The sequence below is a fragment of the Nilaparvata lugens genome, chromosome 3 (assembly GCF_014356525.2).
Source record: "Nilaparvata lugens isolate BPH chromosome 3, ASM1435652v1, whole genome shotgun sequence".
Taxonomy (NCBI): domain Eukaryota; kingdom Metazoa; phylum Arthropoda; class Insecta; order Hemiptera; family Delphacidae; genus Nilaparvata; species Nilaparvata lugens.
Genome location: NC_052506.1, coordinates 57,462,355 through 57,490,287, shown reverse-complemented (window position 1 = coordinate 57,490,287; position 27,933 = coordinate 57,462,355). Strand labels below are relative to the sequence as shown.

The 27,933-nt window shown below is 34.3% G+C and overlaps 1 protein-coding gene across 1 annotated transcript; it reads right to left on the bottom strand.

The window, feature by feature from the left end:
• Nucleotides 1–57: 57 nt before the first annotated feature.
• On the bottom strand, nt 58–27,828 carry LOC111051731 (deubiquitinase DESI2). Its single transcript, XM_022338275.2, has 6 exons — nt 27,465–27,828; nt 16,325–16,434; nt 15,331–15,403; nt 12,126–12,219; nt 6,277–6,418; nt 58–5,004 (listed from the first exon to the last, which is right to left on the bottom strand). The coding sequence occupies exons 1-6, from the start codon at nt 27,490–27,492 to the stop codon at nt 4,834–4,836; spliced, it is 618 nt and encodes a 205-aa protein (XP_022193967.1). The 5' UTR covers nt 27,493–27,828; the 3' UTR covers nt 58–4,833.
• Nucleotides 27,829–27,933: the final 105 nt, after the last annotated feature.

Genomic DNA, 27,933 nt, shown 5'->3' with positions numbered 1-27,933 from the left:
TAAATATTTGCTTATAAATAAATATCAGAGGATTGTATCAACAAGAACAGCATTCAATTTAATTAATCATAATTCATTTAATTCATTGATTTCATATCCTATAACACTGAATACACACAACTTACATTATATAAAATTTAGTTCAGTAACAAATATTTCAAAGAATCAAGATAATATCCGCAATATATTTATAAAAGTACTGTACCTTTTCTCTATCATCAAATTATAAAATTACAAATATTTACAGAATATCCATATTAAACCACAAAGAAAATTAAAGGGATAGCTAAAGGCTACTAAATAATATTTCTGGCAAGCATTAACAAATTTTCAGCATTATTATCCAACTTCGGTTATCATTTTTTAATTAAATCCATTTTCATTAATGATAAGACTTTTATTACCTATATTTTTATCACCATGAAAAAATTGTAACTAGGGAGGAAATGTAGTATTATTTCCAATAAATAATCCTTTGGGAAGTGGTAGTCCTTGCTTGCAGTCAGAATCGCCTATGACTAATCACAAAGCTTAGATACAAGCCGTGATCTTGGCTCTCCCGTTATAAGGGAGATTATTCTGAAGGGAGAATATTTATTCTGCAGGGAGAATTCTTCTTAGTGCTCAGCTAAAGCCCCAACTAAACAAGAATCATAAACGTGCTGAATTTTTTAGATCATTTACAATACATGATGAAATTGTCTCTTATGAGTGAAACTAGAAGCGCCCCATAAGAAGGCATGCATTTTGAAGAAGTTCCGAATAAAATCAGAACTTCTATGACGCTCGTATAGTTAGGACCCAACAGTTATGAGCATCAAAGTCATTCTCCGGTTACGAAGAACTAGCCTAAAACTGTAGGTCTATTTATTTCTCACTATTATCCCTCCCTTTACCCGCGCACAGGCCAAGAGCTCACATCGAAATAAATAATAAACAATGACTTAAACCCTAATGCATGAATAAACCTCAGATATTAATTCAAGTTTTATAAATAATAGCATAATAAAGTAAACCAGTGATAAATATAAATCATTACTACATAAATATGAGCAAGAGTAGCATATTTATAAATAATACATTATATATTTCGATATAATCGATTATATCTAAAACAGAAAAATAATGAAAAAGTCAATATCTATCATTTTTGTTTCTACAGAGTAGATTTTAAATGAAAATCTGTTTTGTTTGTGTTCATAAGGAAAAGTGAATAATTTCCATAGAACATTTGATATAAATTACAGTGAACATATAGTATAAAATAAGATAATAATAATGATGATGATGATCATCATCAACATCATTACTTTGAAAAGCTGCTGAGAGAACCATGAAAATCTCTTAAATACAATACTGATAAGGTAGCAATCACAGACAATACTCGTGTGAATATTCAAACTAATGGAAATGCTAAATAATAATTATCAAAATGAACTACAGTGCGCTTGGGACACAAATTCTTAGAGAATACCAAAGTCAAACTGCTTTTCAACTTTCACAATTGAAAAAAACCAAAGAGAAGTAGAAACAAAACTTCTCTAGTTAATAACATGAATGCTTCAAAGTTCAAAAAACCTGTGCCTAGTTTCGTAATCACAGTCATTACTCTGATCAATTTAATCATGTTCTTTTATTTTTTAGACAGTGCATACAATAAAATTAGAATTAGAATATAATTTTTAAATATGAAAAATTTTGATGTATCTGAATTCACAGAATTGTCCATCAAGTGAGCATTTCTAGCTGCTACCGCTATTTCACCTAGACTCTTACTCCCTCAACTAAAATACGGTATTCGTAATTGTTTGTTCTCTACCTTTTTGGGCCGGCCGGGCAACATCGACGAATATAGGTGAGGATTAAACATTTTATGATTTCTGTGACTGTGACTCAAAAGATCATGAATAAATTTGAAAATGAGCTATAATTGAGTATAAAATACGTAGCCTACACAAACAACCGAGTGAATAGCATAGCACATCAAAGCCAGCCGCTTTTCGAGTAACAAAAAAATGTGCGTTTCAGAAATGACAATATGCTCTTCTATCAGAAATGACATTGTTTATGACGTAGATGTTCACCACAAGCCATTGAAAAGGTTTTTTCCTGCTTGAATAAACTTTTGTGCGTGAGGTGGGATGATCAAAGCCACAACTGTTCCGGTTTCGGTAGCAGTTGAGTTGATCAAAATATTGATAGAGGTAACGGAATTCATTTTCTTATTTGAAGAAAAAAGCTACTGATTATTCTCCAGGCGTTCAAAAAGCCAATTAATTCTGAATTATGGCTACATTGACAAGTTGATAGAACATTGAAGATATTAATTTACGGACAACCATCGTAAAATTTAAGTGGATGCAAAATATTACAAAGTTAAACATTGCTTTGTCATTCGTTAAATTTGGGTGGATGCAAAAGATACAGACTATTTATATTACTTTAACTGTCATTATAAATAAATACTAAGTTACGTCAGAGTTAAAATTTTGTGACAACCCAATAAATATTGAAAAAAATAATTTCCATTTAAAAATCGAAAGGCTCAATCATTTCAAGTTTGGCAGTGTGCAGCTGTACTTAGATCGGATAATGGAACAATATCATTGACATCAAAAAAAGTATAAAGCTACTTGTTTGTGTGATATTACAAGAGGAAGAAGTAGAATATTATTCTAGCAGAATATCGTTAATACAAATCAGAATGCATTGGCACTTTTCGAGTCAAATATCAAATTAATATTTAGTTTTGAGTGCTAAGTAGAAGGAATTTTATTATGAATTCGGATCTTTCTAAATTCAAAATTAATTGTTATAATATTACTCTTTTCGTTAAACTACTGCATGAAATCACAGTAAAGTTTTTTAATAAATTGTTGTGAGCAGAGTTCTAAAAAATAAGAACCCACAAATCAACCTGGACAATCCAAGGATATAAAACTTGATTAGAAAGGGGGATAGATGCCCTGTTTTGTTTTTATGAATTGATCATACGAAATTGATTGTTTTGGCAGAAACCTTCAACTTTAGTCACTAATAAAATTAATGTTATAGGGGATTAGTTTACTTTGTAATTTGTACTCGGCATTATTATAATAGAGAAGAGTGTTTGAACTCATAGTCTAGAGTGGTGAAATATAAATTGTGTAACTGAATAAATTTCGAAATACGTCTATACAACACAAAATAGTATTCTTTAGTGTGGGGAATATCAATACATATTGTAGTCAATTTAATTTGTATAATCATAAGAGACCTTTAGGATAAGTCCTAGTCTAATTTAACCATTCTTAAACAATACAACCTTGAAAATAGTATTTCAGACAATCAATGCTATTTTAGAATATTAATAATTATTGAATTATAATTAATGATTCACAATAAATGAGTATGTTAGCTTCAACACCCTACACAATGTTGAATATAATTTGGAACAGTCCCTGCCATTTATCTATGAAACATTCATCAATATTTTTCCTATTACAGCTGGGCAATTCGAAGAAGAATGGGAGAATCTCCTTAATCCCATCTATTGTATCTATGAAATCTTTAATCTGTTTGTGGCATTAAAAACCTTCACCTTATTGTATTTTTGAACGTTTACTACGGTATTGTATCTTGCCTCAATGGAATGAAGTATTCTAATTCTTGGAAATCTTCACAAATCAATGTTAATAGAGTCTTAAGTCTAAAATACCTAGTTTAAAGATCACAATCAGAAAAGTGATTCCTTTATAACTACCACAAAAATTCATGTCTTTCGTTTAATGGATTGGAAAATGATTGTGGCATCTCAGCTAATATTTGGCCTGCTCTAATAAAGCTTTTTACTCTGACTGCATTCTCATTCATGTTGGTTCTTCTACCGAAATGTCAACCACTCAAATTATGGTATCCAATCAATGCATCTATTTCAGATTCTCACTACAATAACTCTTCAAATGAGATGTTCTCTCCCTCTCCAATAATTTAATCATCAGTATTAGTTTGTCCTCCTTTGACTACGCACAAACTTGCCTAGAGTTGAAATTCTCTAACATCTTGCGTGAATCATGATGCTTTATAGTTAGTGTCTGATGAATTATCCATAAGTTATTCACACCATGCAGTTTTGAGTCTAGAAGTGATAAAAACATCTTGATAGCTAGGAAAAACCAAAATCAGGCTTAATTATTGGAGGAGAATCTAAGAATAATGCATTTCATTGAATAAAAATCCTATTCAGTTTTTGAATAGTCCAAAAGTTTTTCAAATTTGAACGTAGTTACTGTTAGAATGCACTTTTATAAGCCCACGCTGTAATAACACAATATTGGTAGCCTATATCAAAATATAGTTTTTTTGAATGATTGTAATCAACTTACAATCAACTGAGATTGCTTAGCTTACGGTTGTTTAGCAATCAATTGAAATGATGTTTTACTAGGAAAGATTATAGAGAATTAATTATCAGTCAGAGAATCTTTCATTTTATAAAATTGAATATTTTAAAGAACATGAAATTTAAAACAATCAACAAATTCCATAAAATACAATTGAAAAGACAAAACAAATAATACAATTTGAAGTTAAAAGTTGCGAGTAAATTTGTTACAATCAACAGTCATAGCAAATGTGAATATTTACACGTTCGATAACAATTGCCTATTAAAATAAATGTTATTTACATACACAGCTTTCCCCACGTCAATTTAGCAACAATTGTTCAGAGAGGAGGCAGCGTTTTGTGAGAGAATTGTGCATCACACATGGTCGTACGCATGTATGAGGTGGAGGTGTTACTTTATGTGGCACTGGAGAGGAGGAGGGGGAGGAGGGGGGAGTGAGTGTGTGTTACAAGGGTGTGTCGGGCGATGAGGAGGCTTCTCTGTGATGGCTGATGGAGTGTTGCAGCGCCATGGGGGTGAGCCACTCTCGCGGCAGGCAGCGCTGCAGGAACGGCACACATGTGCTGAAGTAGGCCAGGCGGTTCACCCACGACGGAATGTCTTCGCCACAAAGAGTCTACAACAAATTCAACTCATCAACATCGGCTTGAAAAGGTGGATTTTGCATTGATGAATAGAAATAGAAAATTTTGATAATATAGTATAATTTATTGCAGCATATCTATCGAAATATCACTACAGAAACGCTACTTGAAAAATATTGAAGTTCAATGAAATACTACTATATTACTAATTGAATGAAAATGAAACGGGTGCTCCTCTATTTCACAATTACATTCAAGTCGTTTGGATATGAATGAATATATTGCATACTTTCACATGGGAATACTAGGTGTATGTGGTCTATAATTTGAAAACATTCTTTCAACCCAAGCAAGGCAATAGAATGCTATACGTGTAAAATACGAATAGGCTACCGTTGTTACACTATGAAATCAATAATATAATAAAGGAATTAATTGACACGTATTATACGTGGAAATTCACGAATAACGCATCATCACATCTGAACTACTGGACTGATTAACTTGAAATTTTGCATATTGTTTCTTAATTTACCAAGGATGGTTATAGGCCTATTTCAAATTCTTCAAGATTTTAGTAGATCAAGTATTCAGTTTGCCAAGTTTTTAAATAGACCCTTGCGGAGCACGGGTTACCTGCTAGTTATCAATTAAGTCTAATTAAACTATGTAAACTGTTGAAGAAATTAAAAATTACGAGTAGGTGTAACCCGGGCTCTAAAACGGCCTGTGGAAAACACAAATAGATGAATTATTATTATCAACCCTCATTATTTAAGTTCAAGTTCAATCCAGAAAGGTTTCAAGATTAGGCCGTAATTAAAAGTTGACCGTTTCTTGAATCTACAAAAATGATCAACTGAAATTAAATTGATGAACTAAAGAAATATAAAATACTAATTATTCAATACTTTGTTAATGGGAGTTGAAAATTCGAAGATAAAAATTTGACCACATTGAAATTTCAACCTGAGAACTTCCTGATCCACAATGGATTTGGCATTCAGTGATGATAGTATTATTTTAGTAGGTCTGTTGTAATGATAGGTTATGTTTTAGTGTGTTGACATTTTGTGCTTATGTGTTTTTAAGTTTATGTTATATTTAAGATTTAAATAATTTAATATAAATTATTAAAATTATGGTTAGTTAAAAAATAAAAATAGTCCTACACCCATCCTACGTTAATTCAGAATGTTAATGAAAAATGTCAAGTTAATCAGTTTGGTAGTTCAAGTGTGATGATGCATCAAACAGATCATCCAAAACTTGTTTTATTATATTTTAGAAGAATATTCACCAACCTGAGTTAGGGAGCCTGAAAAATGATTGCAGTTTTTGTTCATTAAATGATAACGATCCCCTCTGAAGTCTTTTCCCATTTCATCAACTATTCTTCTGACATCCTGCTCTGTGAAGTCTGTGTTTCCCACATGTATGGATTGTCTGGAAAGTAAGAAAAATAAATTATAACAAATAGTGGAGTGATTCATCAACTTATCATGAACAATAAAACAAATAGATAATAATATTATATATTTTCAAGATTATCTAAAAATTAAAAGTGAAATGGCACTCACTCAAGAGAACTAAAAATTTACTGACCAAAAACATTCTAATTTGGATCAGTTGGCACTCTAGATAAAACTAAGGCGGATTTCACACCAAAGCTGGGCCGAGCCGAGCTGGGCGGATCGGCCGAGCGGAATCTGCCTGCGTTCGCACTGAAGCCGATTCGCTCAGTAATACAAAAATACAAAATACTGCGCAACTCAATACGTGGGGAGATCGAACTAAACTGAAAGAAGGCAGAATCTGATTGGCCGAAAACGCACGAGTTGGGCGTCAAGCCGACTGCACAAATCCGCTCGGCTCGGCCCAGCACCGCTCAGCTCGGCCCGGCCCAGCTTTGGTGTGAAACCCCACTAAGAACGGATTTGAAAAAAATCCAAAGTCTTTGGATTTTTTAATCTAATTTTTTCAAAGTGTCCCTGTACTTCCTCAGCTTTATCGGGAATTTATGAACAAAAAATGTTCGAATTGCGTACAGAAGTTTAGCTAATGTGTGAAAATATTGTTCCAGTCGGGTCTTGAAATAATGCCATATACGCCCAAAATCGACTGATTTTCAGCATTTATCCAACATTTTTCCAAGTTTTCTCAGCTTTTTCAAAAACTAATAGACATATAATGTTCAAATTTGGTATACAGGCTCAGCTAAGGTGTACAAATGTTGTGACCAAGTGCTTTTGAATTACACTATCTATGAGTCTAAAATCAGCGTTTTCTCCAGTTTTTCATTCCTTTTTCAAGTAGATCTAAACTAGTCGAAGTTGACTTAATCTCATTTAAATCATGATCACACAGCACACACTAATACAGCACTTCACAATAAAATCACGCCTTTAAATTCACGATCAGCAATCACTTCAATGGGCTTATTGCTATTCTAATTAATCTATGTGAATATTAGCACAACAGTAGCGAAAAGTATTAATTTATTACTTTATAAAACAACCTGTTGGAAATTCGGATGCAAATTCACATGATGGCTACTGGCATTTAAACAAAGCTATACTAGCGCTCAGCAGTCTGAGCGAGAATATTCTGAATCAACGTGCAATGGGCCAGCTCAAACTGGCCCACTTGCTCCGTATATCAATGCATTCATTGCTCCCAGCCAGTCTAGCGCCGCCGGCTTGCGTTTTCTTGCCAATACCTTCTTATGAGAGCTAGAAGGGCCTGAATTCTGGGGCCCTTCAATGTGCTACATAATGAATCGTGGCCATTGTTGAACTCTCACGGATAATTTGCATGGTATTTCAACAAGAATTTTTACCAGTTGACAGTTCAAAATTAATTTATTTCAATTTTTTATTCAATAAAAATGGACTTATTTTTTGTACTATTTTTAGAATTAGAGGCGAAATGAATACTTCCCTAGTTTAGTCAGTTGGTCAGTGTCAGTCTTCACCTAAAGACACCACAGTTCTCAGTCAGTTCACGATGTTACTCAATAAAAATGAACTTATTTTTTGGATTATTTTTAGAAATAGAGGCGAAATGAATACTTCCCTAGTATAGTCAGTTGGTCAGTGTCAATCTTCACCTAAAGACACCACAGTTCTCAGTCAGTTCACGATATTACTGTTTCTACATTTCAGTTATGTTTTCAGTTTCAATTAGTTAAATTTCATATTTCAGTAAGTTTTAGATGTTTTTTGTTGGAAAAATGTATCAAGACTAGAAAATATTCTTGAATCCGGAATTTTTGAGTGAATTTATAGAAAGATATCGGAGAGAGAGTGTGTAGAGAGACAGATAACATAATAAGGAAGAAATTGAAGTGAAAATGGTCAGTGTTGAATTCACAAAGCCCATGCATGTGCCCTTCAGAAACCCTTGTTCTTTTTATTGTTGTTGTTTCTTATATTCAGCCTGAACCAATGTACTCTGGTATTTTTGTCCTCTTTTTTGTCCTAAGTTGCCGATTTGAAGACTCTTGAATAAAACAAACCTGCACTAGTATTTTGGCCAAAGGATACTTTTACATATACAGTATTAAACTTTGGATGTCATAAATTTATAAGAAATATACAAATGGATAAGAAAACAGTTTTCCAACTTATTAATGAAGAATTCTAATCTATGAAGAAATTTATTTATCTTTTATTTTATTAGGTAATAATGAGGGAAATTTTCTGATTTCTGATTTCATATTCGGATTCATCTTTTCAAGTTTAAAATTAAAAAAAAAAACTTTCAAGTTTTAAAATGTTCATGTTTAGACCTAAACTTTTAAGTTTTTAAAAGTTTCTAAAAACCTTTGCCTGTCCCTTTGTGAGCAAAAAATTATTATCTTATTAACCTAGAACGCTTTTACTATGGTAATAGAAAGCTATATTAAATAGCAGCCATAACTCCCTTGTTTTCGGGTATTTTCGAAAATGAGACTTACGATTTACAGAATTTGGGGTCGCTGAATCCAAATCTGAAATCAAAATTTCTCTATCTCTATTATTGGACGATTTAGATTTCGGTGGAGAGGATAGCCTTGAAAAGTACGGCAGACGGGACTCGCGTTGCTCGAAACAAGTGTGTAGTAGTTTTGCTCCGAGCCGTTCAAGGACACAGGCCAAATCCGCAGGCCACCGCAGGTGGCGGTAAGTGTTTAGGGCCCTTTAGAAATAGTTCTTCTGACTTTGTGTCGGTCGAGTCAAGATCGTCTTCAACTGTGTTTTTCAATGATGAGCAAACAAAATCTTTAAGCAAAGCATAAGAAAATAATAATAAAAAAAGAACTGATATTTGTGCTAGAATGCTAGATGAAATTTTATGAACTGTGAGATCAATAGTCATCTTCTCCTCACTTTCTCCTTCACATTTAAAAATCTTTATATTTTGAATTATTTTGAACACGAAGATGAAGAAACTAAATTGACTAATATTATTGTTGTTCTTTCCTCTTCATACAAGTGTATGTAATAAGTATAAGCATAGAGAAACAATAGCTTAAGTAGATATCCCATGGTATAGGGCGTTTATGTTGAATTTTTACTGTTATCTCAAGCCGATTACTGTCGATTTTTTCTGTTTTGTTGGGGTGAGAGTGTATGAACGGCACAGTATGAGAGACTACCAGCGTCACACAGCTTCATGAGAAAGAACTACGTGGACTATCGGCTTGAAATAACAGTAACAGTTAAATAAACGTCCTATACCATGGGATATCTACTAACGCTATTGTTTCTCTATGGTATAAGTCAGTAAACCCAACTGTTACATCAGCTTCACTATCCCTATCAATATAATAATTCTCAAAGTACAAATTATTTTTCAAATGAGTATTGTTCAATCTAAAAAAAACATTAATAGTCCAAACACACTAAAGATGCATTTTGTAATTTTCTTCCAATACAAATGGTGCAATTTTCACAATAAAGTTACTGCTATTGTGATAGTCTACACATATTATTTATACTTTTTGAAAATCGACAAACACCTTTGATTTTTTTTCAATTTGAAAATAAAGGTTCCAATCAGGCTTTATTTTGTGCCTTGAGCAATACGTTCAATCATGGAAACTTACTGAATTAGCCTATTATGGATGGAATAGAATAGAAATCTTTAATTTCATTAAACACACAATAGACATAGTCATCAAGAAACAAAAAATGCATACAATATTCACACTCATAAAATAATACAGAATAAAGCAATTCACACAAATCAATATGAAGTCTAAATTGATTAATAATAAATTGAAAGTTTAGACCTATTTCAACTTTTCGAGTGAATTAGAATAAGATAGTGCCTTTCTTATTTGGCAAAATGATTGATAGATTAATGAGATAGATTTCTCAGGTGTGCTCGTGTGATTAAGGGACCAAATTATGACATCACTGTATACTGTGATATTAATTGAAAAAAATAAGTGACCTCGCTTTGATCGTTATTACCATACATTTCTAAGTATGATTTCCAAGATGGATTTATAGAATGTGCCCGTTCGTGATAATGTTTTCCTATTATCTTGAACATTACAATGTACTAATATTCATCTAATTATATACAGAGCCCGACATAAAAACCTGCCGATTTTTGAGGGATAATAACTAGTAGTTCTGTGAACAGTAGACCTCGCGCTCAGTGAGTTACATTGACCTGTTATGTTTTTTTAATTGATAAATAATTTATCAATTAAAAATGACATGTCTAGAAAAAATCCTAAATAAACATAGAGCTTTCTGTCCTATATCGTACCGTGACGTGTCGTCCCGGAATGTGAGTGTGAGCGCTGTTATCAGGTCTGGCTGCAACTGTCTACAACGCTGATGGAAAGATACAATTTTCAAGATGTTCGATGTTTTTGAACGGGTACTATTATAGTCCACTAGACAGCTGATTAATGATGAATAATTCTATAGTCTGATTTTTACGGTAATATTGGCATATGAAGGAGGCTCCTTTTTCTTTTTATATTATCCTTGAAATGCAAAATTTTCAAAATCCTTGTATATACGTCGACGTATATAAAAAGGAACATACCTGTCTAATTTCATGAAAACCTATTACCGCGTTTCGCCGTAAATGCGCAACATAAAAACATTTAAACATTAAGAGAAATGCCAAACCGTCGACTTGAATCTTAGACCTCAATTCGCTCGGTCAACTAAAGTGTGTTTCGTACAATTAATTCATATAATATAACACATTGAAGATAAAATTTTGCAATTTATAGTGAATTAGATTACTCACAAAGTTTTTCATTTGTAGATTATGTCAGCCAAATGATTTCCGTTACTTTTCACGCATTCACTTAACCTAATTCTAAAATTTGCCATTGCTCGCTCAATCATCACTTGTGGAATTGCTTCAATTTCTCGTTGAATGACCTCCTTTAGTTCTGTGGATTATTGGCTACTCAATAACGGTAATTTTGTTATTCACAAATCCCGAAAAATGAAAATGTTCCTCGTCACTTGAAAGAATAACGGCATCGTGGTGGACATTTTCGAGAATGATCTCGCAAGTTGCTTTGCAATGTGCCCAATAATTTGCATTAAGTTGTTGCACTAACATTATCTTATACGGATGGAATTTTAGGTCGGAATGAAGAATTCATCGTACACTTCGATCAGAAATGGCTAGCGCAACAGCATGTTTCGCTGCTGAACGTCGTGGAGACCGTGTAACAGCTACTCGGGCGTTTTTCAGGCGTTCTCACGGTTCGTTTTCATCCTGTTGGTTTCGTTTTTAAAGCGGACAACGTGTTCCTGAAATTCTTTACCCACAACAAGATCGTATTCCTACTGGGAACAGGCGCGTGTCGATTTAAATTATTGAAATGTCTGCGACATAAACGCTGTTTAAAATAACTGAGTCATTATTTAAAAAAATAGCTTCAATCACAATCGCCTGATGTTCACTTGACCACGACATACTGGCTACTGAAATGGCAAGAATAGATCTGTCGATGTACAACATTCCCGCCTTTTCAATGACAGTGGTTCAAACATAACAATTACTACAAAATCGTCAGATTAATATGCCGGTCCCTGTAGTATATACAGTATATATGGGATCATATACATTATAAACATCAGTATACATTGGAGTCATCGATCAATATTGAATTCAGGCGCTTTAGTACCTGAATCGAAACTGTTCTCCAAGTTCATTCGTGTCTCTCGGCCTGATTCCAAAAATTCCAGAGAATGGAAAAGGATGTCCTCCGTATGCATACTCTGAAACATATACAAGGGATTTCAGCAGGTCTATGTTTACGTAATCATAACCAACTTGAAAAATATGTAATACAATAATTAATAAACGACTACATTATTGAAAATTATAAATATTGCAATTTTCCATAATTATTAGTTTCATCCTAATCTTAATTGTATTTACAAGCAGGAACAATGTTTTCAGTCGGACTTTATTTGGCTGGAATTATGAGGAAAAGAAAACATACATTTCGAGACTTTTGTGGCATTTTGTTGGAATTTAGATCGATTTCACTAAGTTTACTTGGATCAGTATTCATTTCCAAAACTTCACTTTTCGTACATAGAATCTAGTCACTTTATACATTACATTGGTGCTTGCAATATAATATTGTAGTTCTGATTTTTTGATACAGAGTGATTATAAAAGGACTTAACAACTTTGAAAGCACTTGAATATTTATTGAAATTACTTACAGAATTGAGAAATGTGTCATTTTGTTACAAAACACTTCAAGTTTAAGGTTTGGGTGCCATTTTGGTTCGATATGACAGCCGTAGTTAAAGCGACATACATCCCACCGATAATCGATTTCTTGCCACACTAGTACCAGCATAACTTGTGCAAACGCAGCGATGATCCTTTTTTTGGAGGTCATTAAGATTGTCTGGTAGAGGCGGAACATAAACCTTATTCTTAATGAAATTATCCTTATTCTTAATGAAATTATCCTTATTCTTAATGAAATTATCCTTATCCTTTCTTCCCACAGGAAGAAATCCATCAGTGCTAAATCTGGTGAGCGAGGTGGCCATACAATTAGCCCTGCACGGCCAATCCAGCGAAATTGAAAGCGATTGTCTAGAAAAACCCGAACTTCTCCGTGGAAATGAGGTGATACACCGTCATTCTGAACAAGATGAATTTTTAAAAAAACTTTCAGCACGACGATGCACCAACTAATTTCCACGGAGAAGTTTGGGATTTTCTAGACAATCGCTTTCAACTTCGCTGGATTGGCGGTGCAGGGCTAATTGTATGGCCACCTCGCTCACCAGATTTAAAACCGATGGATTTCTTCCTGTGGGAACCTACAAAACATTTTTAGCCTACATAATATTTGGACAATTCAAGACAAAATTAGGAAATTGAAGAAGTTTTGGGCAATAGCCTGTTTTTTCTTTTCCGACTATTGTATTGTTTACTCTATCCAATAAATAACACCGATGGATTTCTTCCTGTGGGAAGAAAGAATAAGAATAATTTCATTAAGAATAAGGTTTATGTTCCGCCTCTACCAGACAATTTTAATGACCTCCGAAATCGGATCATCGCTGCGGTTGCACAAGTTATGCTGGTACTAGTGTGGCAAGAAATCTATTGACGGTGGAATGTAAGTCGCATTACCAACGGATGTAACATCGAACCAAAATAGCACCCACACCTTAAACTTGAAGTGTTTTGTAACAAAATGACACCTTTCTCAATTCTCTAAGTAATTTAAATAAATATTTAAGTGCTTTCAAAGTTGTAGAGTCCTTTTATAATCAACCTGTATCAAATAATCAGTGGGTAAGCAAGCGGTGTAACGATGGGGACTCTTCGGTTCCAGGCTAAGTACCATGTACCGGGTGATTACAAATGAAATAGACAGTTTGAATAGCTTGTAGAGAATTTATTATTTAAAAGTTTAGATCATTACTTACACGATTACATAGAAGAATTCTTGAAGTTTTTATTGAAAATTTACAGATGTTCAATGTGTGCACCATTTGCAACACGACAGATAGCAACACGGTAGTCAAATTCTGACCACACACGACTAAGCATCTCACGGTTAACTGTAGCAAGAGCATTTGTGATTCGTTGTTTAAGATCATCGATATCAACAGGAAGCGGTGGTACTAAAACTCTTTCTTTTACATAGCCCCACAAGAAAAAGTCGCAGGGCGTTAGGTCCGGACTACGAGGTGGCCATGGCTGAAACACAACGTTTTCCTCACTTGCACGGCCGATCCATCGTCTAGGAAGATGTTCATCCAGATACCCTCTGACGTCTGAGTACCAGTGAGGCGGAGCTCCATCTTGTACAAAAATGAAGTTACAACTATCTTCATGGAGTTGAGGCATTAACCATTCGGTTAACATGTCCAGATAAATTCTTCCGGTTACTGATGGTTCTTGGAAGAAGAAAGGCCCGTAAACCTTTTCACAAGATAAAGCGCAAAACACGTTCACTTTAGGAGAATCGCGTATATGCTGTACAGTCTCTCTTGGGTTTTCTGTTCCCCATACTCGTACATTATGTCTGTTAACTTTTCCACTAATGTGAAAAGTGCATTCATCACTGAAAATTAGGCGATTAAACAATGTGTCGTCATTTTCAAGACAATGTTGCATCTCTTGACAAAAATTTTTATGTACAACTTTATCATTGTCATTTAAACTTTGTACTAACTGCAATTTATAAGGTGTCATTTTCAAACGTTTCCGCAGAATTTTCCACACAGTAGGTTGAGGAATTTGCAATTCTAAACTCGCTGATCTAGTCGATTTTCCTGGACTTCGTACAAAAACAACACGAACACTATCAATTTTTTCTTCTGTAACAGAAGGTCTTCCAGTACTCTTCTTCTTACACACACGTCCACTGCTTTCAAAACGTTCATACCAGTCATAAATTGATTGCCTTGTTGGTGGTGGTTTACCGTATTTTGTTCTGAAATGACGCTGCACAACAGTAACAGAGTTTGTTTTGGCTAATTCAAGAACACAATAAGCTTTCTCCACTTGAGTAGCGGCCATTATTGCTAAACTAAACTGGCTGTTGTAACACGGAGCAGCCAACAATAGCCAGCAACAGTTCTACCAACATAAACTTTAAGAAATTCCCTACAAACCTTTATCACTTACTATGTTGAAATACACCAGTTTAATTTTGTACAGGCTATTGAAGTTGTCTATTTCATTTGTAATCACCCGGTATATTAACATCCTGCAAAAATTCAGCTCTCCCCTACTTTTTTGCGCATAAATGTCTTTATTGACTGGGCTATATAATGCACCCTTATTCTGAAATTTTGTTTGTGAAGGTATAATACAGTATAAAAGTATTTGGAAACTTATCTTACCCTGTCCATAGATTTCAACTCCTGAGTGGAAAACACCAAGTCCAATAGGTGTTGTGTATTCATTTATCCAATACTGAAATAATGAAAATAAATATTGGCTGGAAATTTTATTACTAAACAGATGGCAATATTTATGAAATGAGTAGCTATAATGAATTTTGACAACATATTTGGAAATTAGAGAAACCATTTCAATCAAACAATGCTGACAATTGACAAATAAATCCTACATATATTATTGATAGCGGTGTAACCAATAAACAATATAGCTAACTTTGCTGGAAAATAGCAAATCTGAGAATAATTTGAATACATATCCACATTACATGTGCAATGGTATCTAAGATGACATTAGAGTCTGGGACACAGAATACATATTTGTATTGTGTCTGGGATTTATTGCCTAGTATAATGCATAGGTCCATTTCATTATAATCTATTAATTAAAATGTTAGACATATGATAGGGCTTTAAAAATGAGAAATTAAAATATATTTAAGTTCAATTTGGCTACATTACATTTTGTAATTAAATAGACTAGGCAATTCAGCACAAAATTGGAATCAAGTAGACAGAAAACAGATTACAATTTCTAGACTAGAATATTAAAAGAAAGGTGGAGAGATTTTTCAAGAAAACTGTAAGTTTTTAATATTGATGTCATTATCATGAAGGTGAATGTATACCTGTAGTAAATAAATACTTTGTTAAACGATATGCGCCCCAATAACACCCGGTTCCAGCGAGAGGCAGTGTGAAATATTTGTTCTTAGCAATATGACAGTTCTGGAGATGAATAATAATTGTTGTCTCAGAGCTAGAGCTCAGAGCTGTTGTCTCAGAGTAGATTGTGAGCTCTTATTACATTGAACTTGCATTGAAAGTGAAAAATAAGTAAATTTCATCCAATTACATCATCGCTCTTGTAAATGAAAAACAAATCTTATAAATTTTAAAATAAAAACAATCATTATTATTTGATATAAAAACTTACCATGTCATAAACATTAAGAATAATAGGCTCTCGAGCCATGTTACCGCTGAACAATCTTTCTTCACTGTCGCTTGGATGAGCTATACAGCTAGGGAACTGCAGATTGCACCCTACAATCAAACACGACAAAGTTACACTTGACTCAAGGCTCTGTTCAAAGCACAAATACATTGAATTTAGTTTTATAGTTCTATGTTGATATTAAAATTTCTAACAACTGTAATAATTTGAAATAGAAAAACTATTTGAATGGGCCTTAATCTTACGTGCATAACAAGTTGAATAAATATTCAAAGCAGAAAGGAATGAAAAAAGTATGAGAACGGCTTAGTGTCTCATAAAACAATGTGATTTCAAGGAGGTTGTGATTGAGGATCCTATTCAAGTCAAAAATACTACTTTACTGTGACTTTAAAAATCTGGTCCGTCATTTTGAATGCAACTTTATTTTTTGAATAGGAAGGTAAAAATCTGGTCCGTCATTTTGAATGCAACTTTATTTTTTGAATAGGAAGGTAGTCATACGATGATACATGATTTCGATATGGAATTTCAAGACAAAATGAATGGCGAAAACTACTCATCAATATCATCAATATCTCAAACCAATACCAAACGGTTAAAGGAATATCGTCCGAATGGTTTGAGATATCGATGTGCGGTTTTCGTCATTCTTTTTGTCTTGTAATACCATATTGAAATCATGTATCGCATGACTACCTTCCTATTCAAAAAAATAAAGTTGCATTCAAAATGGCCGACCAGATTTTTAAAGTCACAGTAAAGTAGTATTTTTGATTTGAATAGGATCCTCAATCACACCCTCCTTGAAATCACATTGTTTTATGAGATACTAAGGGCCGGTTTCGTTTCCGAGCTCGGGATTTAGCTAAGTTCTAGACTTTAACTGGCTTTAAACTCTGGAGTCAGAAAATAGGCTTTCCGAGTCAAAGCGTTAACGTAGTCAAGGACTCAAATAGACCCTGGAGGTTAGAGATCACGTTAGGCCCTGGAGTTTATAATTTCGATTTCTGAGTGAAGGGCTTATAAGTCCAGGACTTGAATTAGATTCTCACCTCTTTCCAAGTCAAGGATTTATCAAAAATCGTCAAGTCCAGGACTTAAAACAGCGTGATTTTAAACCCTCGACAGGGGTAGGGTATAAATTCAAGTTCTAGACTTAACTGAGCAAACACAATTCAGTTATTGTTATGGAGTAGATAAAAAGTCAAATAGATGTCATGGAATACCTAAATTATTTGGATTAGTCCATCTAAATTCATAATTTATAGTTTGCAAGTTCATTTTAGAATAAAATTGTATCAGAATTATGCATAAAAACTAACATTATTTTATGATTGACATAACCTAAAAATGTTCAAGGAAAATAATACAAGGATTGCCTTGGAATTTATATTCCAATCTTAATGTTATTAATCAATGTCATATTCAATATATTAACAATAGTAAAACAATAATAAATTATTATTCCAGTTTTTTTTTCAAAACAAACACGTTTTCAATAGCCTAATGAAATTTTTATTCCAAAATCACTGGTTAGGATCAATGATCAATAATAGAATAACGTAAAATGAAATGTTTATTCATTCACCCTTCAAAGGGTTTGCTTTGAATAGGCCTACAAAGAAATCGAAACGTATTTTTACAAAATAGTTTGGAGAGCATGCTCATTTGAATTATCCTGCTGCAATCAGCTGTATCCGTTTTCCTATAATGCCAACAATACAACTGCAAAATGTTGTGAATTTCCCTCATGTTTACTGCGTTAAAGTCCTGGACTCAAGTAAGTCGAGAACTTAATAGACCCCGGAGTTTAGAAGAATTTAGAAGATCGTGACTCAGAAAGTCAATTTAGACCCGAGAGCTTATTTTAGTCCTGGACTCTGTAAGTCCAGAACTTATAGATTCCGAGCTCGGAAACCGGCCCTAAGCCATTCTCATACTTTTTTCCTTCCTTTCTGCTTTGAATAGTATTGATTAATAATATGAATAACTTATCTTCTAAACAGTTTGCGATATGGATATGCGGTTTTCACCATTCATTCTTTCTTGAAATTCCATATCGAAATCATGGATGGCGGACCAGATATGTATAAATGTATCATATGTATAAATGGCGGACCAGATTTTTAAAGTCATAGTAAAATAGTATTTTCAATTTGAATTGGATCCCCAATCACACACACTGTCAAATTACCTTTGTGTATGAGATATTAAGCCGTTCTCGGACTTTCCACCCACTCCGTATCTTGAGAACAATGCGTTAAACCGAATGTCTATCCATTCAAAAATGAAGCTTGATAAATTCTCTACACTATTTGTTCAAAGGAGTTATGTGATATTTGCCAAAAGTTTTCGAGATATTCGCTCTTAAATGTTTGAAATTGGTAAAATAACAGGTTCTTATCCAATTTTTTGCTCTTACAGTGCTTTTTATTGTTGAATTTAATTAAATCCGTATTTTCGTACACAAAATAAAATTTTCGTACACAAAAAGCATACAATAAATAAAATTGTTTGAATAATTTTATAAAATTACAAGAATGTGAAAGACCACAAAACCCCCTGTGTACTCTTCATTGATTTACGAAGACTTCCGACAAAGTCGACTTTAATATATTAAAAACTAGCCGTCAGGTTCGCTTCGCTCGCCATATCCGTCTAGCCAGGGGCTAGTATTTGAGCATACTTCATTTCCATCAGAAAGTCAAAGTACTTCCTAGCTCAATTCAATCACCCAAACCGCTAATTTTGGGCGTATCTTTGACGTTATTGCAAATTCCTTTTAACACAACATTATTACACCCTAGCTGAGCTTATGTACTTAATTTGAACATTTTCTGTTCATTTGTTCTCGATAAAGCTGAGAAAACGCTAAAACACGCTGGAAAACGCAGATTTTGGGCGTATCTTTGGAAATTTTTCCAAATCCGTTCTTAGTGCGTCTCTAAAGGGCCAACTAAACATACCTACCAAATTTGAACGTTTTTGGTCCCGTAGATTTTTAGTTCTGCGAGTGAGTGAGTCAGTGAATGAGTGTCATTTCGCTTTTAGATTTCTATATATATAGATAAACCAAGGAAATTGAAAATAGTAGGAAATGCACTTTTATGGCTGGAAGACTCCCTCTCTAACTGGCGACTATATGTTGAAGTATATCACATCATAAAAAGCAATAGATCTTCAAGCAGTCACAAGAGGTGTACCAAAGGGATCAATACTGGTCCCCCCCTGCTATTCCTAATTTATATCAACAATTTCCCCAAGAAATAGAATATGTAAAACACTGTGTACTGTTTGCTGACGATACAAAAATACTGATGCCCACAAACAAGAATACATCTAGGAAACAAGTAATTGACTCCATATTCTATGAAATCAAAGAGATCTACAATGGAATAAACCTAACTATAAATGTATGAGAAACCAGTCTGTCTGAAATTCACATCTGATGGGGAGATAATGAAAGTCGACTCAATAATGTTCCTAGGTGTTGTGGAGGACAGGAATCTAGCCTAGCAGAACAAAACAAATCTACGTAAAAAACATAAAAAATGTGGTTCGCCGGAATCACATAGAAAAGAGCCATCCGAACAATACTAAGAAGAAGTAGATCTATGCTGGAACACTGCAGACTGCAGTGATCTCTTTTCACAAAGCAACATCCTAACGATTTAAACATCCTCTTTAAACAGGGTGTTTAAGAACTCTCTACCAATACTCTAGGGTAGAGCATTGCTCCTGGGTAACAAACATATCTAAATAGTCCGCAAGTCTTCAGTTATACTCACACAGCGGCCATTCTGCTTTTTCACTTATTATTTTTTCGAAATTAATGGTTAAACATACGAAATTGAAACTTTGAACAATCATTTATAACAACTAGACAAAGCTACAAAAAATCATGATAATTTTTAAAATTCATAAAACAGAATGGCGGTCATTTAAAATGTTGTTCCTTAAATAACTCAAAAACCATTTTAGTAAATTTAATTACTATCGATTGGTACCTGATGTTTTAATACCTTTAATACCATTTGCTTCATCCATTACCCACATTTGTGGGATCGATGGCGTCATAGAGTTCGATTTCAATATACACAATAACACAAAAACTATTCAGATGGCAGATAAAACAGTGACCACTTTTTAAAAAAAGTTCAGATCATCACTCATAAATTACTCATAAATTATTACATATGATTTATCACAAAGCAGCTTCCTGACGGCTCTCTTGAAGGCGGTCTCATCCAACTGCTTCACACCAGGAGGCAGCTTGTTGAAGAATTTCAGTGCAGAAACTCTATAGCTGGCCTGTGATCGGTGGAGACATCTCCTGGGGACATCCAGCAGGTCGCGGTGCCTGGTGTTGTGGTTGTAAACATCACTTCGGGCAGCCAGAGTATGCTGTATCCTCTTGACATACACCAAGCACAGGAGGATTTAATGGCTGAAGACCGTCAGCACACCAAGGCGAGCAAAGATGGGCTTGCAGTGGGCAAGATGATCGCTGCCTGTTATAATTCTTACAGCCCTCTTTTGCAGTCTCAGGACATCAGCAGCCCCCGCTGAATGACCCCACAGAAGCAAGCCATACGTAATTTGGGAATGATACATCATTATAAGGTACTTCTCAGTCACCAGGCCCCTCTCTTCTAAGATTGGACCAATACTAACTGAGATATGACAGCTTAAGTGTTAGGACACCGCTGGGGGTTAGTTGCAGTGCATGCCAAGGCATGCAGCTAAAGTCTGCCACAACAATGCAACAGTCTCCGTATGCTTTGCAAGTCATTTGTAAGCTATTTTAGATTATTTCAAACAATAATTAATGTTACATACCAAACCTCTTGGTCTTGGCAAAGCTGCCATATCTCAGTTAATATTGGTCCAATCTTAAAAATCAGGTACCAATCGATAGGTAATTAAATTTACTGAAAATGTTATTCTTGTAATTTTTTTGTAAAACAAACGGTTTCTGAGTTATCTAAGAAACAACAATTTTAATGGACACCATCTTGTTTTATGAATTTAAAAAATTATCATAATTTCTTTGAAGCTTTGTCTAGTTGTTATAAATGATTGTGAAAAGTTTCAATTTTGCAAGTTTAACCATCATTTAGAAAAAAATAATGAGTGAAAAAAGCAAATTGACTGCTGTGTGAGTAACTGAAGACTTCCGGACAATTTAAATATGTTTCTTTTCTAGGAACAATGCCCTAGAGTATTGGTAGGGAGTTCGTACACACTCTGTATTCAATCAATTTTTATTCCAATCAACACAATACAATATACATAAAATGCATCAAAACAGAAAAAAATCACAATTCAAGATAAATTTCCAATGAAATACAAAAACAGGCTTCATGGCGGGGGGTGCTGAAAAGAAAGAAAGGAGGAAAAATACCTAGCCAACTATGGTTTCCCATGCAATAGGCAGGTAGAGGGTATAAAAGTAAGAAAAGAAGGGTGAAGATGAGAAGAAAAGGGAAGTATTGGAGAAGAAAGTAGGAAAAAAGGAAATAAAGGGCAAAAATTGTAAGCAAGTCCACTTTCAACAATTGTATCTAAAAGAATTGGCCTTGCAAACAGTAGTTTGAGCAGAAATCTCGAGATTCATACGTCGATATGGAAGAAAAAGTTGCTGTATGTCCAGGTTTTTATTTCTAGTTTATTTTTGTTGAATGTGACTGATTATATTTTTATACATACTTTCTTTTACATCTACTAAGTTTGATAGGATCTAAGATAATTAAAATGGTAAAGAAATCCGAAACAAATAGATCAAAATGTAGTAATAGAGTATCAAGAGTAGGAACACTAGATGAATCTACATGTTTAACATGTAAACATATTGTTGCTGCAGATGACAAGGCTGTCGCCTGTGACTGTGACGAATCCAAATGGTTTCACATAGGATATATAAATATGACAGAGGAACAATATGAAATCATGATGAAAGCAGATAAAAGTCAACAGAACTGGCTCTGCGAAAACTGCACGAAACAGATTAATGATGAGGCAACTAACATCTCAAGGATATTGAATACTACAGGCAACTCTGAAGAAACAGTTATTGACCCCAACAGGAAGACTAACCATGGTAAGATAATAAGACAGGAAAACCATTACGAAATCATAATAAAGATCCTACGCGACAACATGAACGACCTGAAAGAGGAGATTAAATCGCTAAAAATGGATAGAGACAGACTCTCTGATGCCTTGGCCAGAAAGACAGACACCATCTACAAATTGGAGGATATAATACATGACTTCTCACAGGGTATGTATCCGGATTCCACCTGTCCTGTCAGAAGGGAGGCAAAAGATACTACAAGAAACCTAATAGACGAGTTGAAACCAGCTAAAGTACAGACCAGCAATGACTTACTGGTCGATGTTGACAGCAAATCCACTTACACTGCAAACCGACCTCACCCGCATTTAGACATACAAAAGGAATATATCCCAGATAAAGAACAAATTCATGAAAAGGCAAATCAAATCACTGAGCAGAGAAATAATGGACAAAGTTCACAGCCACCAGACTTCCACACGGCTGCTCAGGAGAGAGATAGGAAGCTGAGGGAGGCGGATAGACGGCGGGGAGAGGAGGAGCATGACCATTCAATCATTGGAGACATGTCACTGAGAGGAACCAGTAAAATTATAGGTGGAAAATAAAACCATTATATAAATGTAAAAATTATACCTTCGGGAAGAATCCAAGATGTTAGCAAATACCTATCAAAACAAAACAAAAGTTTTTATAAACATTGGATCCAATAATATACCCATGGCAAAAACACCAAATAATGTCATTAGGCCACTATGGCTGACCTTGGAAGCAAACATTAAGAGATTCCAGCAAACAGATTGGTACATAGGATCAATCCACTACCGGGAGGACAGCGGTATCAGGTTTGTTGACATAACAAATGACTCATCCAACTTCATGTGTGAACAGCTTAAAATAAATTTCATTGACAACACAAAGGTTTTGACACGGAGGCGTTTGAGTAGGGATGGACTTAGCCTGAACTATGAGGGAACAAAAGCCCTGGCAGACAGCATTGTAAGTGCACTGCAGCCTAACGAGATGCAGCAGACTAACGACTCCCAAGTGAAGCAAAATGATTAAGCAGCGGCTCCACGACACTATAGCAACAAACATAGTCGACACTCAACCTATCTCCACAACATATACCTCCCAGAATAATAGGCTAACTAACAAAAAACAATTATCAACAAATAGTTTGCCATACAAAAAAACACTAGTGTCCCATCAAGAAAAAACAGAATTGAACCGACCCTACTTCAAGATATACCACTTAAACATACAAAGGGGACTGCAAGGAAAAATTGATGGACTGCAGGTGGAACTCCATCTCCACTCTCCAGACATAGTCATTATCTCAGAGCAAGGCCTAAGGAAGGAAGACCTCATGAACACAAATATCCCAGGCTATACTCTGTTTTCAAACTTCTGTCGTATACACCATCTTTGGGGGGGGGGGATTGCCACATTTAAACGTAACAGCACAAACTGTAAAATGTAAGAAATGATACTCAGTGAATCCTTGCAACCAACTGAACAAGCATTTGAAACAGTCCTTATACGAGTCCAATTGAAAAAAGTAACCTGATAGTGGTTGGCACGTACAGATCACCCGACCCAACAACACTCAAGGGCTATCTTGAAAAATTAGGAAACTTGCTGCATGAATACTCCTCAAAAAACAGCAAGATTGTAATACTAGGGGATATTAACGTTGACATCCTGAAAACCAATGAAGTAGGTTACAAAGAACTGAAAAACACACTCACTCAATATGGATGCTGTATATACAGCCTGCCCGCAACACGCATTACATCCAGCACTGCCACAAGTCTTGATGGATGCTTCCACAGTCTGCCAACTAGCAACATCACGGTCACTGTCTGTCCCAACCAGATTTCTGACCATGAAGCAATCCTCTGCCAAATTCTATCAATGGACGACCAAAAGAAAACAATGTACAAATATGCCAGAAGTTATTCAATGGGTAACATACATCGACTGAAGCACAGACTGAGTCAAATTGACTGGAAACTCGTAACCAGGCAGGTGTCAGTAAACGATAAATACAACAACTTTGTGAGGATTATGCGCCTCAATATTGAGGAAGCAATGCCTCAAGAACCTAAGAAGATGACAACTAATAAGAATGTATTCTGGGATCATGATACTATTGTACTCAAAGGCCAACTACATCTTGCAAATAGGAGATACATATCTACAGGAACACCAGAGGACAGGCAGAATTACATTGAGATAAAGAAAAACTATGAGCTAGACATTCAAAGAAAGAGAAAGGCTTTTATAAATGAGAAAATTGTACAAGCAGACAATAGAACTAAAGTGCTATGGAAAATGATGAATGAGGAGAGAAATAAAGGCAAGATTGGAAAGGTGGATAATCTTAGACTCTGCAGGGACAACAAAATCATTGAAAACCCTCATCACATTAGCAACCTTCTGAATGCAGCCTTCACTCAGTCACCCTCGGATACAACACCAGAAGATACTCCCACAAAAATATATGAAGCAAGCAACACAAAGGTGCTCTATAGGTTTGAAACCATCTCACTGACCAAATTACAGCAGTTCATCAGTAACCTCAAGTCGAATAACTCATCAGGACATGACGACATCACAGGCAAGATACTCAAACAGTGTTAACAGGAACTAAAGCAGCCGCTTCTCCACATAATTAATGCTTCCATTGAACAGGCTACCTTTCCTCATAGCATAAAAGTATCGAAGATCTTTCCCAAGTTTAAAGGAGGCGATAAAACTGATGCAAAAAATTACCGACCCATAGCTAACCTGCCAATAGCTTCAAAATTAATAGAAAGAGCAATATATGATCAACTGGTTGGACATCTCGAAAACAACATTCTACTTTCAATTCATCAGCACGGCTTCAGAAAGTGAACGGATTATAGCAAAAGAAATTTAAAATCGATCTTTCCAAACATATGGTAGTTGAATTAATGTAATTTTTATTGTGAGGTGATAGAAATGGGACTGATTTCTTCAGCTTCTGTTGTATTGGTTCATGTGTCGCTCTATGTTTGTATGCAGCCATGGGCCTTGAGAGAGCCAGTTGCACTGTCTGTTAATTCATTATCCAGACTAAATACTACGAGAGCTAATGAGAGAAGCCTTCAATAAAAAAAAACCCTGCTCTGATTAATTCAATCCTGATTGAAATTGAACAGGCTTTTGTGCTACTGGGCCTGATATTTTCATGTTTCAATATCAGCTAAAAACTAAATAAAAAAAAAACAATATTCCATCAGCTGCTCCTATTTCCTTTCATAATGTCATTACATGACACAAGACAAACCTATTGATATTGATAGATCACAATACTAAAGTTGTCAATCCTATTATATTAAGAGAGCAATTTCTGTATATGGTTATATTATTATGTACATGTCCAATGGATCTCAAAAACAGCTCTAACGATTTTCACGAAATTTGGAACATAGTAGGTTTATGATATAAAAAATCGATTGCACTATGTCCCATCCCTGGGAAACTCGCTGTAGGACATGAAAAGGTTAATAATTATTCATTCTTGGGGAAAACAGATGATAATTTCGTTGTCTGTCGATAACAGAAGATGTGAGTGCCTGTGTAGGAGAGAGATAGAATTATGCCCAGCTGTTGAATCTAGAAATTTTAATCGACTTGTTCAAAATAATCTGATTAGTTGACATGACATGGTATATCATCCTAAATTAGAGTATAATATATCATAGTTTTCAAAGTTAATCATTATTTTACAGTTTCAAGTGATTAGTGAGTGCTTTTTGTTATTCAATTTGGTCTGTAAACAATCTAAATCAGAACTTTTCTGTTTTCAAATGTTTGGATTAAAATTGGATCTGATTTCAAGTGTATGGAACATAACTTACTTTTTGGACTATTTATAGTGTATAAATCAAAATTCGGGGGAGAAACAGTTTTAGGCTGTGCCTGTTAGTCCTTCCCCAAACATTTTAAATAATTGTGTTCTGTCTATTAATAAAAAACAACAAGTGAAGCTCGGTGCCCCTATATATTAGATAGGAATTAAATTGAGTCATATGTTAGTTTACATCCAAATTTTCATCCCTAAGCTTTTGGTCTCAAGCTAAGATCAAAGAAAGAAATCATATAATGGAAGTCAATAATCAAAGTGATTGAATAAACTCTATTCAGATTTATGAAAATTCATCCCACTTTAATATTTATGATAGTAAAGTTTAGGACATGAGGAATCAGCCACAATAAATGTTATACTAACTATTATGAATAGACTCTTTTGTATGAATGGACTTCCATGAAAGAAAGAATTAATGGATTGGCGGCTTTCACACTTTTGAATAAGTTAAACAACAAAAATTAAGTGTCGTGCTATGCCAAAAATCTTGGAATAAGCAAGAGATCCATGGATACGAGAGTCATAAAACTCCGAATCAACTTAATTTGAAATTTAATCTTCAATTGCATCAAGCAAACGCAAAAATAACATAATCACTGCTAATTTGATAACTGTCAACGGAAAATATCAATTGCCAATGAATAAATTCAAGGTCGACTCTTAAGCCCCGCCCAATTTTCTACACAATTCTTTGCAATTGGACTACTATTCTACAGAGCAGTTCCAACACATCAATGATTATTCAAATGATTATTGACTCAATAATTCTCATGTCAAGTTGTGGCCTAACCTCAAAAACGATTATAACAATTTTGGTAGAATTTAGATTATAAATGTTTCACAAAATAATCTTATCTTTTAATTCACGTAGCGAAGCATGGGTGCCCTGCTAGTATTTTATATAATTCTCACAATTTTATTAAGCATTGTTTGTATGTCAACTCAACTCAATTTTGATACTGTGTTATATTCAGATTATTAATTTGCAAACTCAAACTCATCAACTTTAACCTTATAGTAAAAGGGTTGAGAATATTGTTTATTTTTTTATTTTTAATATATTTAATATTTTTGAGAAGATGAGTTTCTTATATTATGTGAAACTTGAAATAAGTTAGTAAGACAAAATATTGTCAGCTTACCTAAATTCCTCCAGTACGATGGAAACATATGGGCTACTTATGTCAACAATATAAGAGTTATAGATAAGTGCCAAACACATTCTGGATTATTATTACTACATATTGATTAATAGAAAAATGATAACACAAAACTTAACCAATTTTTCTTATAACCATGAATCCTCTAAAGATAAGGAAAGACGAACAATTTTGTTCCGTCTATATTACAAGAGCAGGCTGGCCATTCTATCATAAATGTCAAAGTTTGTTGGCGGCTTTCAATTCAATAATTACTATAAAATTGAAAAATTTTAAAATTAAAATAAAATTTTCAAAGGGTAAGGGCATGGGGATGTAAGATGTAAGTACCGATTGATATAATTCAAGAACACGATGAACATTCAAACATCACCTATATCAGCTGGTTTTTGTGATAAAGTTGGTAGTGGTAAAAACTTTGGTAGAAATTTGGTTTGGATGAAACTGGAAT

Bases quoted from the DNA above. Each gene is read 5' to 3' on its own strand.
- LOC111051731 (XM_022338275.2), bottom strand. From the start codon at position 27,492: ATGTTTCCATCGTACTGGAGGAATTTAG. The intron at 12,220-15,330 runs GTAAGATAAGTT...TATATGTTTCAG, and splicing joins AGTTGAAATCTATGGACAGG to AGTATGCATACGGAGGACAT. The intron at 6,419-12,125 runs GTACTAAAGCGC...CTTACTTTCCAG, and splicing joins GGAGAACAGTTTCGATTCAG to ACAATCCATACATGTGGGAA.